Here is a 12,520-nt window from a genome sequence, read left to right on the forward strand (position 1 = left end):
AACGTGAACCTCACCTGGTGCAGCTTGAGACCATTTCCTCTTGTCCTGTTGGTGGTTGCCTGGGAAAAGGGACTGACCTCCGCCTAGCTACAGTCTCCTCTCTGGCAGTTGGAGAGAGCAATAAGGTCTCCCCTGAGCCTCTCTTCCTCCAGGCTAAACAACCCCAGCTCCCTCAGCTGCTCCAGACCCTTCACCAGCTCTGCTGCCCTTCTCTGGACATGCTCCAGCACCTCAATGTCCTTCTTGCATTGAGAGATCCAAAGCTGGACACAGGATTTGAGGTGTGGCCTCAGCAGTGCTGAGTACAGGATGATGATCACTGCCCTGCTCCTGCTGGCCACACTATTGCTGGTCCAGGCCAGGATGACATTGGCCTTCTTGGCCACCTGGGCTCATGCTGGCTCATGTTCAGTTACCTGTATCAGCACCCCCATGTCCTTTTCCACTGGCAGCTTTCCAGCCACTCTTCCCCCATGTTGTGGAGCTGCATGAGGCTGTTGTGGCCAAAGTGCAGGACCTGGCACTTCACCTTGTTGAACCTCGTGCAGCTGGCCTTGGCCCATTGATCCTGCCTGCCCAGATCCCTCTGCAAAGCCTGCCTACCCTCTAACAGATCAACACGCCTGCCCAGCTTGGTTTTTTTCTGCAAACTGGTTGAGGGTGTACTCCATCCCCTTGTCCAGGTCATTGTTAAAGATATCAAACAACAGAGATCCCTGGGGAATTCCACTTGTGGCAGGCCATCCCCCTGATGCAACCTTTCACCACCATTCCCTAGGCCCAGTCACCCAGCCAGGTTTTTACCTAGTGAAGAGTGCACCCAGCCATGCCATGGGCTGCCAGCTTCTCCAGGTGCATCTTGTGGAAAATAGCATCATCTGGAGTTCTGCTTTTTGAAAAGCATTTTACCTTGGGGGGTTAGCCTAAAAGACTGTGATGCGGTCTTAAAGGAGGCTGGAAAAATAAGATGATGGAAATGGAGCAGGTTATGGGAGGAACAGAAACAAAAACAAAGTAGAAGTGAGAGGGGAAGGAGAAAGAATCTTTTTTTTTTTAAAGGCAGGAAGGAAAATCATGCAGATTTGTAAAGGTTAGAAATAGATATATTCTTAATATAAATTCTATTATACTCATTGATAGAAAAAGATGAATTTATGGAGGGGGAAAAATTAATGACCTAGATTTTTTTTTTCATTGGAATTACACTGATCAGACATTGCTTAGATCTGAGAAGCTCTCATGAACCATCACTTCAGAGAGAACTGGTTTCCTTCAGAAAGGTAATTAGTAAGGCAACATTTCCTATCCTTTGTTTTTCTTGGTATGAGAGGACAGAAAATAGATGTTCTTTTTATTTTCATACACATTGTAGGATAGATATTCCTGCAGGAAAATAATTCAGAGAACTTAATAATGCTTCACACCATGATGCTGCAAAAGATGCCTGACAACTTCAGATGAATTTATATATATTTTGAAAATGCTAACAAACTGCCACATAAACTATTAATTAATACCATTAAAAATATGTAAAAGGGGTTTTAAAAGAGGTAAACAGGAAGAGGAAAATTCAAAAGTCAAAATTTAAAAATTTTGAATATGACCATTGCTGATCCCACAATTACAGGGGAAAAAAAGTCAATCCTAAGAATTGTTTTGCTATACCTATTATAGTTAAAATAAGCCTCAGGAGCTGAAGCTTCTCAGATTGTGATAATTTCCTTTGGTATTTGTGTGCAAGGAATATAGCTATCTCTCAACATGAATGATAGTCCAAATGCTTGCAAAAAAAAAGTAAATAGTCCCAAGGCCAGCTGTGACAGCAAGAACAATTTGTGAAAATGCAATTTTATAAAAAAGAGAAACTAATTAGTCTTGGGACTTCCTGCATAGTGTTGCAAAGTGCAATCTAACATTTTTGTCAATTTGGTGGAGTTCATTATAGATCATAGAGTTTTTCCAGTGCTTTGCCTACTTTCAAACATAAAACTTTTATCTTCTAAATACTACCGGGACACAATTTCTTAGCAAAAACTGCTCCTCTGGCAGGGAATTACTCTGCTTCCCCACTGAAAACTGCTTTTCAAATTCAGTGTCCAACCAGGTTTAGTGCAACTTGGAGAATGATCATCTTACGATGCAGAGATATCAAAGGAGTATAAAGTATAGCATGTAGTAAATAGAGTAGTTTTCTGCATGCTCTGCCATGTGTTTGCAAGGGGACAGGAAAGGAAGTTTATGTTCTGGATGAGGACTTGTTTAGCTGTTGGTAATGTTGCAGTCCTTTCAGAGGCTGTGGCTGCAACACAGGTAAATCCCTACTGTATTGCAGTATCCTGTGCACCTGATGCTTTTGGACTGAATAAGCTGGCACAGAATTGGAATACCTTAAAATCAAAAAAGTATATGGAAATTAAAGGTGATTAAAAAAGTCTTGAAAACACATTTTACAGTTAGTGTTCTAACTTGTCTTCTTTTCCCTATAAACAAGTTTGTCAGACCACCACACCTCACTAGCAAATGAGTGCTAGAATGCATTAAGTTTTTAAGCAGAATCTGTTTACTGGCCACAAGGTATCAGGTTGCTTGATAACCTACCCAGACGAAAGCTAAAATAAATATTTCTCTTCTGGTAGGTATGGCCAATGACAATGTGTTTAAAACCAAATTCCAAATATAAACATAAGAATTTTTCTGACATAAAGGAAACAAGATGAAATCTTAAAACAGATTACTCTTATTACAGCACTCAGATAACAATTCACTAGTAGAGATTATGGCAGTGGAAATCTGCAATGCTGCTTTGATTCTGCCACAGGTAATGACTGTAGCATTCACTGCTGCTTTAAAACCAGAGATGGACAATCTCTGGACACTTGGAAAAGGTCTCACACCATTCTGTTTGTGGATGTAGAAGACTACAATTACCTACCTTCATCTATATGTATGACCTTTGAGAGCAGGATCAGGTAGGCTGACAAATTTTCCTAATAGTGTTGGAATTTTGAAGTGGAATGATGGAACAAAATCAGGAGAAAGAGATGGAATAGGCCATATTTGAGGGATCCAGAGATATAGTCTTGCATCTCTTTTTGTATAAGAGCATTTGAACATAGGTAGCATCTTTCTAGTCAGGTCAGGAACTTACAAATTACATTAAAGTAGTCTTGCAGAAGAAAGGCCCTTCAATAGGTCCTGGCCAAAGACTGAAGAGGGCATTCCAAGACTAGAGAATGTTACGCAATTTCCATGCCCTCTTCTCTTTGTAAGAGTGTTGATTGAGGCATTGGACCACAGCAGAGTGATGCCTTGAGTGAAGCCTTATGGAAGGTTCTTTGGGCTTACAGGAAAAAAAGGAGCCCTCAATAGACTGGCAAGTCTAGCAGTCTCTGAAAAAGCTCAGAGCATCACTGAGACTGTGAAACGGAGCTGCACCTGTGGAATGTCTCTAGAAAACCCTGGTCAGGATGAACAATTTTTCTGCCTAAAGCTACCAACACACACCAATAGTTAAAAGCCAAAGGGGCCTGGAGAGAGGTTTTCTACACAACTTGGAAAATGCTCCCTAAAATCAAGAGAAAGGGTCTCCTCAGGGACCACAGTGCACTGTATATGACTATGTTAGTATTCATTAGATGTGACTTGTTTGAGATTTATAAAGGCAAAGAGATCCAGAGAGCAAAATGAGCTGAAAACTGGCACTGGCATTTACTGCTAAACTAAAGTTCATCCAGACCTAAGATGGGCATGCAGACTTACTCAAACCTCTGGGAGCAATCTCCAAGAATCAATATACTGATTCATATTAGCAGCTGACCCCAAAGTTTCACTTAAAGCTATCTAGCCATTTTATAATTCCTTATCCATGAAAAATTTTCTGCAGAATAAATAAGTCAACACAGTTATTTGGCCCTCTCGATTCTACTCTATAGAACAGAAATCTTATATTGCAGTCTTTTATTTACTCTTTCTAGGGTAAAGTTCCAATTAAAGTTATCAATTGGATTGTAAAAACAAGCAAATAAAAACCAAACAAAAAAAAGCCAAACAACAACTAAAGAATCCCCACACAAGAACAACCAAACAACCAAAAAAAAAGCCACAAAAACCCAACCCCGAAAATACTAATTTCCTGGAATTCCGGGCATTAAATGCTTGAATGAACAGGCAAACAGCAGTTAGACTGTTCTCTAGTCTCCTGTAACCTAACTGGATACCCCCAGTAATTTTCTGTATGAAGCTCTAAAGATACTGTTTTGAATCAGTAGAAAATTATCTTCTTAGTAACATTAAATTGGAAAGAAAATATTTTTATAGCTGTGTTAATGTTCTCATGTTTTTTTCACACATTCCTGTTTTTAAAAAGGATATACCAGAATCCATATATTGAATTGAAATAAGCAAGGCTACTTTTCATTGGGATGCCAGGGAAATGAAACCCCTGTGTCTTGGAATAGATATTCATAGGGCTGTAGTAAGAAAGTCCTTGATTTTTATTCACATCTATGAAATAGGATGATGGTAGAGAATATAATTACTGAGAAGCAAATTTGCTCTTAGTTTATTAGCTTAAACACAGTTTTGTTATCAGGTTGACAAAAAAAATGGATAAATGAAAAAAAAAAGGGAAAAAATACCACTGTATTTTATTCTTCCATACCAAGTATGTCACATTGCAGGGTGAACAATGATGTGTCTTTGTGTCTGTTTTAAGCCACAGACAGGGAGAAACACAATGAAAAACTAAACCACATTTTGTCTCTGAAAAGATGTGTGGAGAATGTTACGGCACACTTGGCCCTTTGAAAAAACCTAAGAACCTCACGGTACATTTAAGACAGGTCTGAGATTAGTCACATCCTAGAAAATACTGCATGCTAGTGTTTTCATTGCAATCTGTTCATCCATAAGTTCTCTCCTTCACATAGAGCACATGCTTAGCTTTTTAGGAAGTGATATACACTGCATTTTTAATTAAGCATTTAATTATTGTGTCTCACCACTACACCTTGTTCCCTATAACAAATCATCATGAAATGGGATTTTTGGGTTTTTTTTGAATTAGTGCTTGCAGAATGCTCGCAGCTTTATAGAGATTTATTAGGAATATGGGATAATACTGGTTTACTTGAAATTAATTACTGTAAATCCTTGACACATTAAGCAGTGTAGAAGTAGATTAGTAAAAGAAATTTTGTATACATGATGACAGTACTTGCCTAAAACCCTTAGGATCAACAGCAAACTGGTAAAGTTACCAGTGTGTTGAAGAAGTAATTGGTGCACTGTTAACATTGCAAAAGACTGTATTTTGGAGCACTGTGTATTAGAAAATTATTATTATTATGCCACTTAACAGTCCAAAAAGTAAAATTTATTAGCAAATATCAATTGATAATGTAGCTAGTTTGAATGACATTTTGTTAAGTGCAAAATTTGCTCTGCCCATGTTGTCTTAAATCATACCGACCTTTTTTTTGTCTAATGAAAGTTGTTACCATATAGTCTAAACCTGGAAAATGAAAACTGTACTCCTGTCAAATACATTATTGGACAGTCAGCTGAAGATTAGTCCTTCTTTCCACTTTAAAGCATATACGGTAAGTAGCTCAGCATGAAAGTAGCTTTTAAAAGTTTGCTGATGTTCCCACAGTTTTCCTTCCTGGTTTTTGTTAGAAGCCTTTCAAGTGAGCAACTTGAGCTTGTTGACCATTTTTGAGAATGTCAGGACTTGTACTTGCAGCTGTAATGTTTGTCACTTGCTGCTGCAATCTGAACAGTCCAGCTCAAAAGAGAGCAGCTACTTCCATCTGTGAGCCCCTTGCTCACCTGGCACTCACCGTACAGAGCACCTGGACTGGGACAGTTTACGTTTCATTTATGTGTAAAGCCATTGCTCTGTGGGCTGCAAAGCCAGGGAGGTTTGGGTCTGGCAGTGCTCTCTAAAGAAGCCTGAGCAATGTCAGTGCTGGTAGCTTCTTCCATGCGACTAGCAACTGGGTGCAAAGCTCCAGGAGGAGCTTCTCCAAAGCCTTGTTTCTTGTCTCTGTCTAGGAAAATACATATTCTTCCTCCAGACACAAAGCATTTAAGATGAAGGGCTCCAAAAGTAAAAAAAAAAAACCCACAAACATTTCCAGTGGGTGTACATAGGAAGAAGTACAGCTTTCTGGCATTTTGAATATTGTTTATTTTCTGCTCTGATTAGTTATACTGTCCTCAGTTCCTGACCAAATCCTTTATTGAGTATCCTAGTGCAAATAAATCAAATTTCATACCAGGAACATGGTGCTTTTGCCCACTTGTTTTTTTGTAGGATGCTACTGGAAAATCACATTGCTATTCAATGTATAACAATGCTACTGTTGGCATTCACAACACCTCTTTGAATTGAGTCACAAAATTCATTATTCACATTTTAAAGCTTCTTCTGGCTAAGGAAATCAGTAGCTGAGAGGCGTGTGCATGTGTTTGGGCAAAGCATCGGTCAGACCGATTCAAACTATGCTGTCAACTCTGAGGATCCAGAGCACTTTCTGAGGTTTCAAGTAAATCCCCTGCCTAACCAGAAAAAAAACAGTATCTGAATCTAACAGCACATCTTCCAACAGAGCGCTGAGCTCTCCCTCACTGCGGGGTGCAGTTATGAGAGGATTTTAATGTTACCAGACTCACAGATGATCTCTTGAGCCTAAGATCCCCGATAAAAAAAAAAAGGGGTAGCCGACTGTGTGTAAGGGCAAGCTTCATCCTCTGCGGCTTCAGAAGCGGCTCAGGCACAGAACCGAAATTTCTCATAGGCAGTATCTCCCGAGGATTTTCTCTCGCTCCCTCATCCCAGCCCCCCTCAATTACTGGTCTTAGAGGGAGCTCAGCGCTGCCTTGCCCGCGGCCAGAGGGTCGGCGCAGGGAGCTCTCTCCCTCCTTCTCTATGCAGATTCCCCGCTGGATGCGGCCCAGGGAAGCGCCCGGCCCCGGCAGCTCCTCCCGTACCCCCCGCCCCCTTCGTGCGGCGTAACTGAGTGCGAGGCGGCCGCTTGCCGAGCCGTGCCGTGCTGCGCTGCCAGGGGGGCTCCGCGTGCACCGGCCCGGGCTTCCCCTGCCTCCGCCCCTCCGCACAGGTCCGGGCCGCCGGGAGCAGCGAGCTCCCGGTGTGGTGCCTCTCCTGTAGGGACACAGGTTGCTGGAAAACGAGGAAAGTTACTCGATTAAAGGCTTTTTCCGAGGCTTCGGCCGCTCTTCTCTAATGTATGCAGAATAAAGGGGCGCGGGTGTATTTATCTGTGTCTATGTACGTACGTAAGTATTTGAGCCGGGGCTAGACCCTGCCTGGTTTAGGGGCTGGCCGGCGAGCGCGTTCCGGAGCCGGCGCGCCGGAGCGCTGTGCCCCACGGCCCGAAGACGGCTTCAGCCGTCGGGAGGAGTTTCGACGCCTCTCGGGCCGAGCCGGCCGATGTTTTTTTTTCCCTGAAAGGCTGGGAATGCTTTAGCAGATTACCGACTCCCGTAATCCCGCGGGCGCCGGGTGCCGGCCTGGTTCGAGGTCAGCGAGGGGGCTGCGTGCGGCCGGGGGGCTGCTCCGGCCGGCGGGCCCGCACCGCCCCGCGCAGGGCCGGGGGAGCCGGGCGCCCGCTGACGCCTCTGCCTTTCCTTCCCGCAGCAGGGCCCGGGGGGCCGCGGCGCCCACCCGGGCGGCCCGGAGCCGCCGCCGCCGCCCGCCGCCCCGCAGCCGCGGGAGCCCTTCGCGCCCAGCCACGGCAGCGCCTTCCACCTGCCCGAGCCCCAGCACGCCGCCGCGCTCTACTACGCCAGCTCCACGCTGCCGGCGCAGCGGGTGAGCTCCCCGCTGCCCGCCCAGCCCGGCGGCTCCCCCACCAAGCTGCCGCGGGCCGGCTCCGCCGCCGAGGGCGCCGCCTACGCCACCGCGCAGCGCCTCTCCTCCCCGAAGCAGTCCCCCAGCCGCCTGGCCAAGTCCTACAGCACCAGCTCGCCCATCAACATCGTCGTCTCCTCGGCGGGACTGTCGCCGTCCCCCATCCGAGTGACCTCCCCGCCCACCGTCCAGTCTAACATTTCCTCCTCTCCTATCCACCAGTTAAGCTCCACCATCGGCACTTACGCCACCCTGTCGCCTACCAAGCGGCTTGTTCACGCTGCCGATCAGTACAGCAAGCACTCGCAGGAGCTGTACGCCACCGCCACCCTGCAGAGACCCGGCTCCCTCGCAGGTAAAACCGCGGCCGGCAGCGCTTCGGGTCCGCGGCGGGGCCGGGGCTGCGCGGGGCCGGCGCGCCCGCGGAGGGAGGCGGCGAGGGGCGATAGGCGGGGGGGCAGGGCCGCCGGCCGGGGACGGGAGGGAGGGAGCGGGGGGCGTTTGACAGGAGAACGGCACTTGGGGGAATTGCGGGTGGGTTTCATCCCGGGCCGTGCTCGGAGAGGCTGCCTGCCGCTGCTTGAGCGAAGTACCTGAGTTGTCCCGGCCCGTGCCGCCTTCCCGGCGCCGGGCAGGTGTGCGTGCTGCCGGGGGTGCGGGGCTCGCCGCGCTCCCCGCTGTGACCCGCGGTGCGGGTGGGGGGTTTGTTACTATGGCGAATCTCTTCTCTGCCGCCATCAGAACCTCTGAGCCTTTTGCAGGGAATCGCTTTTCCCCGGATTTACAGGCGGCTCAGGCGTACTTGACAAGTTTGGGGTTACTTAGCAGGAACTCCCGGTGTACCGAGTCGTGCCGAGTAAGAGGTAGCGGTGATTTGGCTCCGAGTGCTCTTTGGGGAACAGGCTGTTACAGCTGATTTAATGTCTCTGTAAACGCAGACTTTGAGCAGATCCAAGAAGTGAGATACTGGTGTGCTGTTCTCTAAACCATCTCTTTGCTAAACTGAGCATCCTTCAGGGGTGGGTTTTTTGTGTTCTCAAAATTTTCAGTTTCATTGCTATAGTAACAGCTGCTATGCTCATATGTTCTCTTGTGTGACATAAATAGATTTGAAGATAAATAGGATACATGAAGAAGTTAGGCTGAGTTTATCAGTCAGGTACACAAGTCTCTCACTGGAGTGAGGACCTCACCCCCCTTTCTCCTCTCACCCACCTCCCCTCCCCCACTCCAGCTGTTGTCAGCATCCTATATAATTCCTGTGTGTCTAAACACACAGATGGAATTAACTAATAATAAAATACTGTTTTGATCTCCTTGTAAGAACTATTTGCTGGATTTTTTTTCATATTTAAAGGGCAGGAATTTTAGAACTTTATATCTTTATATATATATATAACACCACATTTTAATTTTAGAATGAGTAAAGTGACAGTATCATTAAATTAAGGTGAAATTCAAGATCTCGGGATGCTTGTATCAAGCCTCTTGGCAAATACTGAGTCTCAGAATACTAAGTGGTTTATTTACCATTTATATTAATACAACTTCTTGCTGTAGTCCAATACACTGTTGGCCACAAGTATTAAATACTGCCTTTGTACAGTGAAAATTTAGGATTGCCACAGACTTTGTATTTTAGGTAGTTTTATAACTTCATTGTATAGCAAGAGTTTGAGTCTAAGAAGGCATGGATGTCAGCATCATTGATGTCAGCATCAAGGGAATGGAGAAAAAATCGATTTAAAACTTATATACCTGTGGCTATGAGCTATTAGTATTTGCCTGATTTTTCTTACCTTTATTCTAGGATAGAAGTCTTTGCTTTGGGAAGTTTCTAACAGGCATAGTACTTTTTCCTGTTTGTGGACTGTTAGCATTGACATTTCTGTTGTGTTAGGGCTTTGGTTTTGTTGTATCATTGCAGCATCAAGTCTGTCATGGTAGCTTGGTCCAAAACTTTTTTATTTAGGGGTTAAGGTCCAGCATAATGACTCTGAAGTGCTACAGAAGCTGTTTGTCCTGAGCTAGATCCAAGCTGAAACTTGGGTTTAGGCTCTTTTGGCCTTCTTGGCCAATAATGCTTCTATAGACATTCCTAACAGAATTTTCTACTTTGTTTTGAATAAAAGTTAAGGAACTGACATTCATTTTCTTGGATTGCTTTTAAATAAAAGCTTTTGATAAGACTTCTGCATCTTGCATAACCTGCATCTTTTTAAAGCCTACTGCAGGGCATTGCCTGATTTACTGATTTATGGCTTTGGTGAAATAAAAAGCCTATAGATGATACATGCATTTGGGAAATGGCTGGTGTATTGTGTGTGGATTTTCCTATGGGAGGGAAGTAGTGATTGACCATTTGAGTTTGCTGTTGAGTTTGTAAAAATTGATAAAGCAGCACTAACTTTGCTTAGTGCTGGGCTGATCAGAGCAAGCATAACAATCTACTGGGTCACTCATCCCTTAGGGATTTGATTTTAAGATATGTAAAAACCCTCGTTGTTTTATTTTATAACAAATGGAAAATCGTGTGACTTGAATAAGTATTAGGTGGCTGACCTGGAGAGATAAAGTTTTGCTACTTCAAAGACTCAGTGTAAGCAACAGTATGTTAGTAAATAGCTTTTCTTTTTTTTCCCCACAGTGGTGACATGCCTTTCAAGTAGTCCTTGAAAGGAGCTCTCTCACATGATCCATTCTTTTGCAAAGGTTTTCTATTGTGTGCTCCTACCCCTTATTTTCCACTGCCATTCTTATGCATGTTCCTCATGGCCTGACTGCCATCCCAGAGTTACACATTTGCCAGCAGTGTTAAGTGCCTGACTAATCTTCTAGACTTTCACTGGATTCACTGAAGCCAATGGACTACTCAGAGGCTTAAAATTAGCATATGCTTTAGAGTTAGCCAGGATCAGATGTTACAGATACTGCTAAGGTAATCTTAATTTCTTCCTTCCTTCTGTAACTATTTTTGCTCAGAATAGGTTTGGAATTTGAGCTCTAAGTATATTATATTTTTGCAGGAGTTTTTTAGTCATTGTGTTAGAAATCAAACCCACTGAGAAGGAAAGCAAGCAATTGTACTTTGAAAAACTAATGTTCAATAAATAGTGGTTTTGCTTCTTGTTCAAAACATCCAAAGATGAGTTGAAGTTTTTTGGGGTTTTTGAGAGAGAGAGAAAGAGAGGAGGAGGAAGAATGGAGAACAGTTGTCGCATTGCACTGATTGATGGTTTGCCTACTGTGATTAATGTGAAGTTGCATTGGCACGTATGTGTCATCACAGGGATGATGTTATACTAAGTAATCTTTTTTATATCTGGCAATAAAAAAATAAGTATTTGTAGTAATTACTAAAACCACAAATGATGCATTTGTTTTAATTATTTTTGCATTATAGTAGAAATTTGTCCTCGAGCTATCTAGTTCATGAATACTACTGGGTTTCAGTGTGCTAAACAAGCCAAACTGTATCAGTGCCAGACTTAGATATTTAAAAGAGAAAATATTCAGATAAGATCCATTTAAAAAAAAAAAATCAAGTAAAAAGTTACATAGATGACCCAAAACATAATCTGAGACTTAACTGAGGAGATGGCAATATTTATATTAATTTCCTACAAATTTGATTATGAAACAACTTGAAATTTTAAAAATGGCAGTTCTTAGACTTCATCCTGAATTTCAAATGAGACATGCAACAGTGTGCAATGACTCAGTTTTAACCGAGTAACCTTAGAAACGTCTTCAGAAATGGCTTTTAGTCTAGTTATATTTGAGCTGCTGCCACTGCCAAGTGTGTGTGTGTATGGGTGTGTGTGTACATGTGTATATAGTGGCTCTGGTGAGTGTACATTTGCTGTGTTTATTCTTAGTCTAGCTGCTTCATTGCTATGATCTGCAATTACAGTTTTAGAAGTAGTTTTCTGCTCTGCACTGCTCCAAAGCATATTTGACCGTCTGTTCAAGCAGCGATCCAAATCCAGAAAGCACAGTTAGTAAATGCTTTCTTGCAGCTTCCACACCTGCACTGAGCTTCAGAGTGCTGCTGGGAGCCAAACTCACCAAAGCAGCCCATTTTGCCTGGGAGAAGGAGGGTTTAGGACAGCAAGCAGCAGAAACATGGGAAAACTCTTTCAGGAGGCAGGTTATGGCACAGGTGCCCACTCTTCACGCTCTTCTGATGCATCTTCTGGTGGGCAGAATCAGACAGACAGTACTAGAGGAATACTGCATTTATTTAGGAGCAAAGGGGAAGGAGGCAGTCAAAGTGTGTTGTTCACGTGGTTTGTGCCTCAGGTTGTGTCTCTGGGAGCAGCCCCAATGTTACAAAGCCATTCCTGCCTTCTCATCCAGGTTTAGGGAAGACTAAGGACATGCAAAGCAATGGAAAGTAGTTTTATGTATTGCCTTATTACAGAAAAGTCAAAGGAGAGTAATCCTGCTTGAAGACTGCACCATATTTCATAAGCTGCACTAAAAGGTTAAGTTTAAGAAATGAGTGTTGGTGTGAATCACTTGATGTAATGTTAGATGGAAAGAATATTACACAGCTATCTTTCATGTAGTGGTGACACATTTCACTGAAAGAAGAGCTGCAGCATCCCTCTAGACAGCTCTGCTTCTACCAGTGTTGAAAACTTC

General features: G+C 43.8%; 1 protein-coding gene across 7 annotated transcripts in view; it reads left to right on the plus strand.

The window, feature by feature from the left end:
• Window positions 1–12,520, plus strand: part of CTNND2 (catenin delta 2) — a 637,583-nt gene that overhangs the window by 361,901 nt on the left and 263,162 nt on the right. For 6 of the 7 annotated variants that reach the window (XM_071454189.1, XM_071454171.1, XM_071454196.1 and 3 more), the window contains one exon: window positions 7,661–8,228. In XM_071454189.1, coding sequence (XP_071310290.1) covers window positions 7,661–8,228 — 568 coding nt within the window. The remainder of the gene's footprint in view (window positions 1–7,660; window positions 8,229–12,520) is intronic. The other variant, XM_071454224.1, reaches the window with a different exon arrangement.

This window comes from Agelaius tricolor, unplaced genomic scaffold (genome assembly GCF_023055355.1).
Source record: "Agelaius tricolor isolate 1412-34295 unplaced genomic scaffold, bAgeTri1.0.p SCAF_2, whole genome shotgun sequence".
NCBI lineage: Eukaryota > Metazoa > Chordata > Aves > Passeriformes > Icteridae > Agelaius > Agelaius tricolor.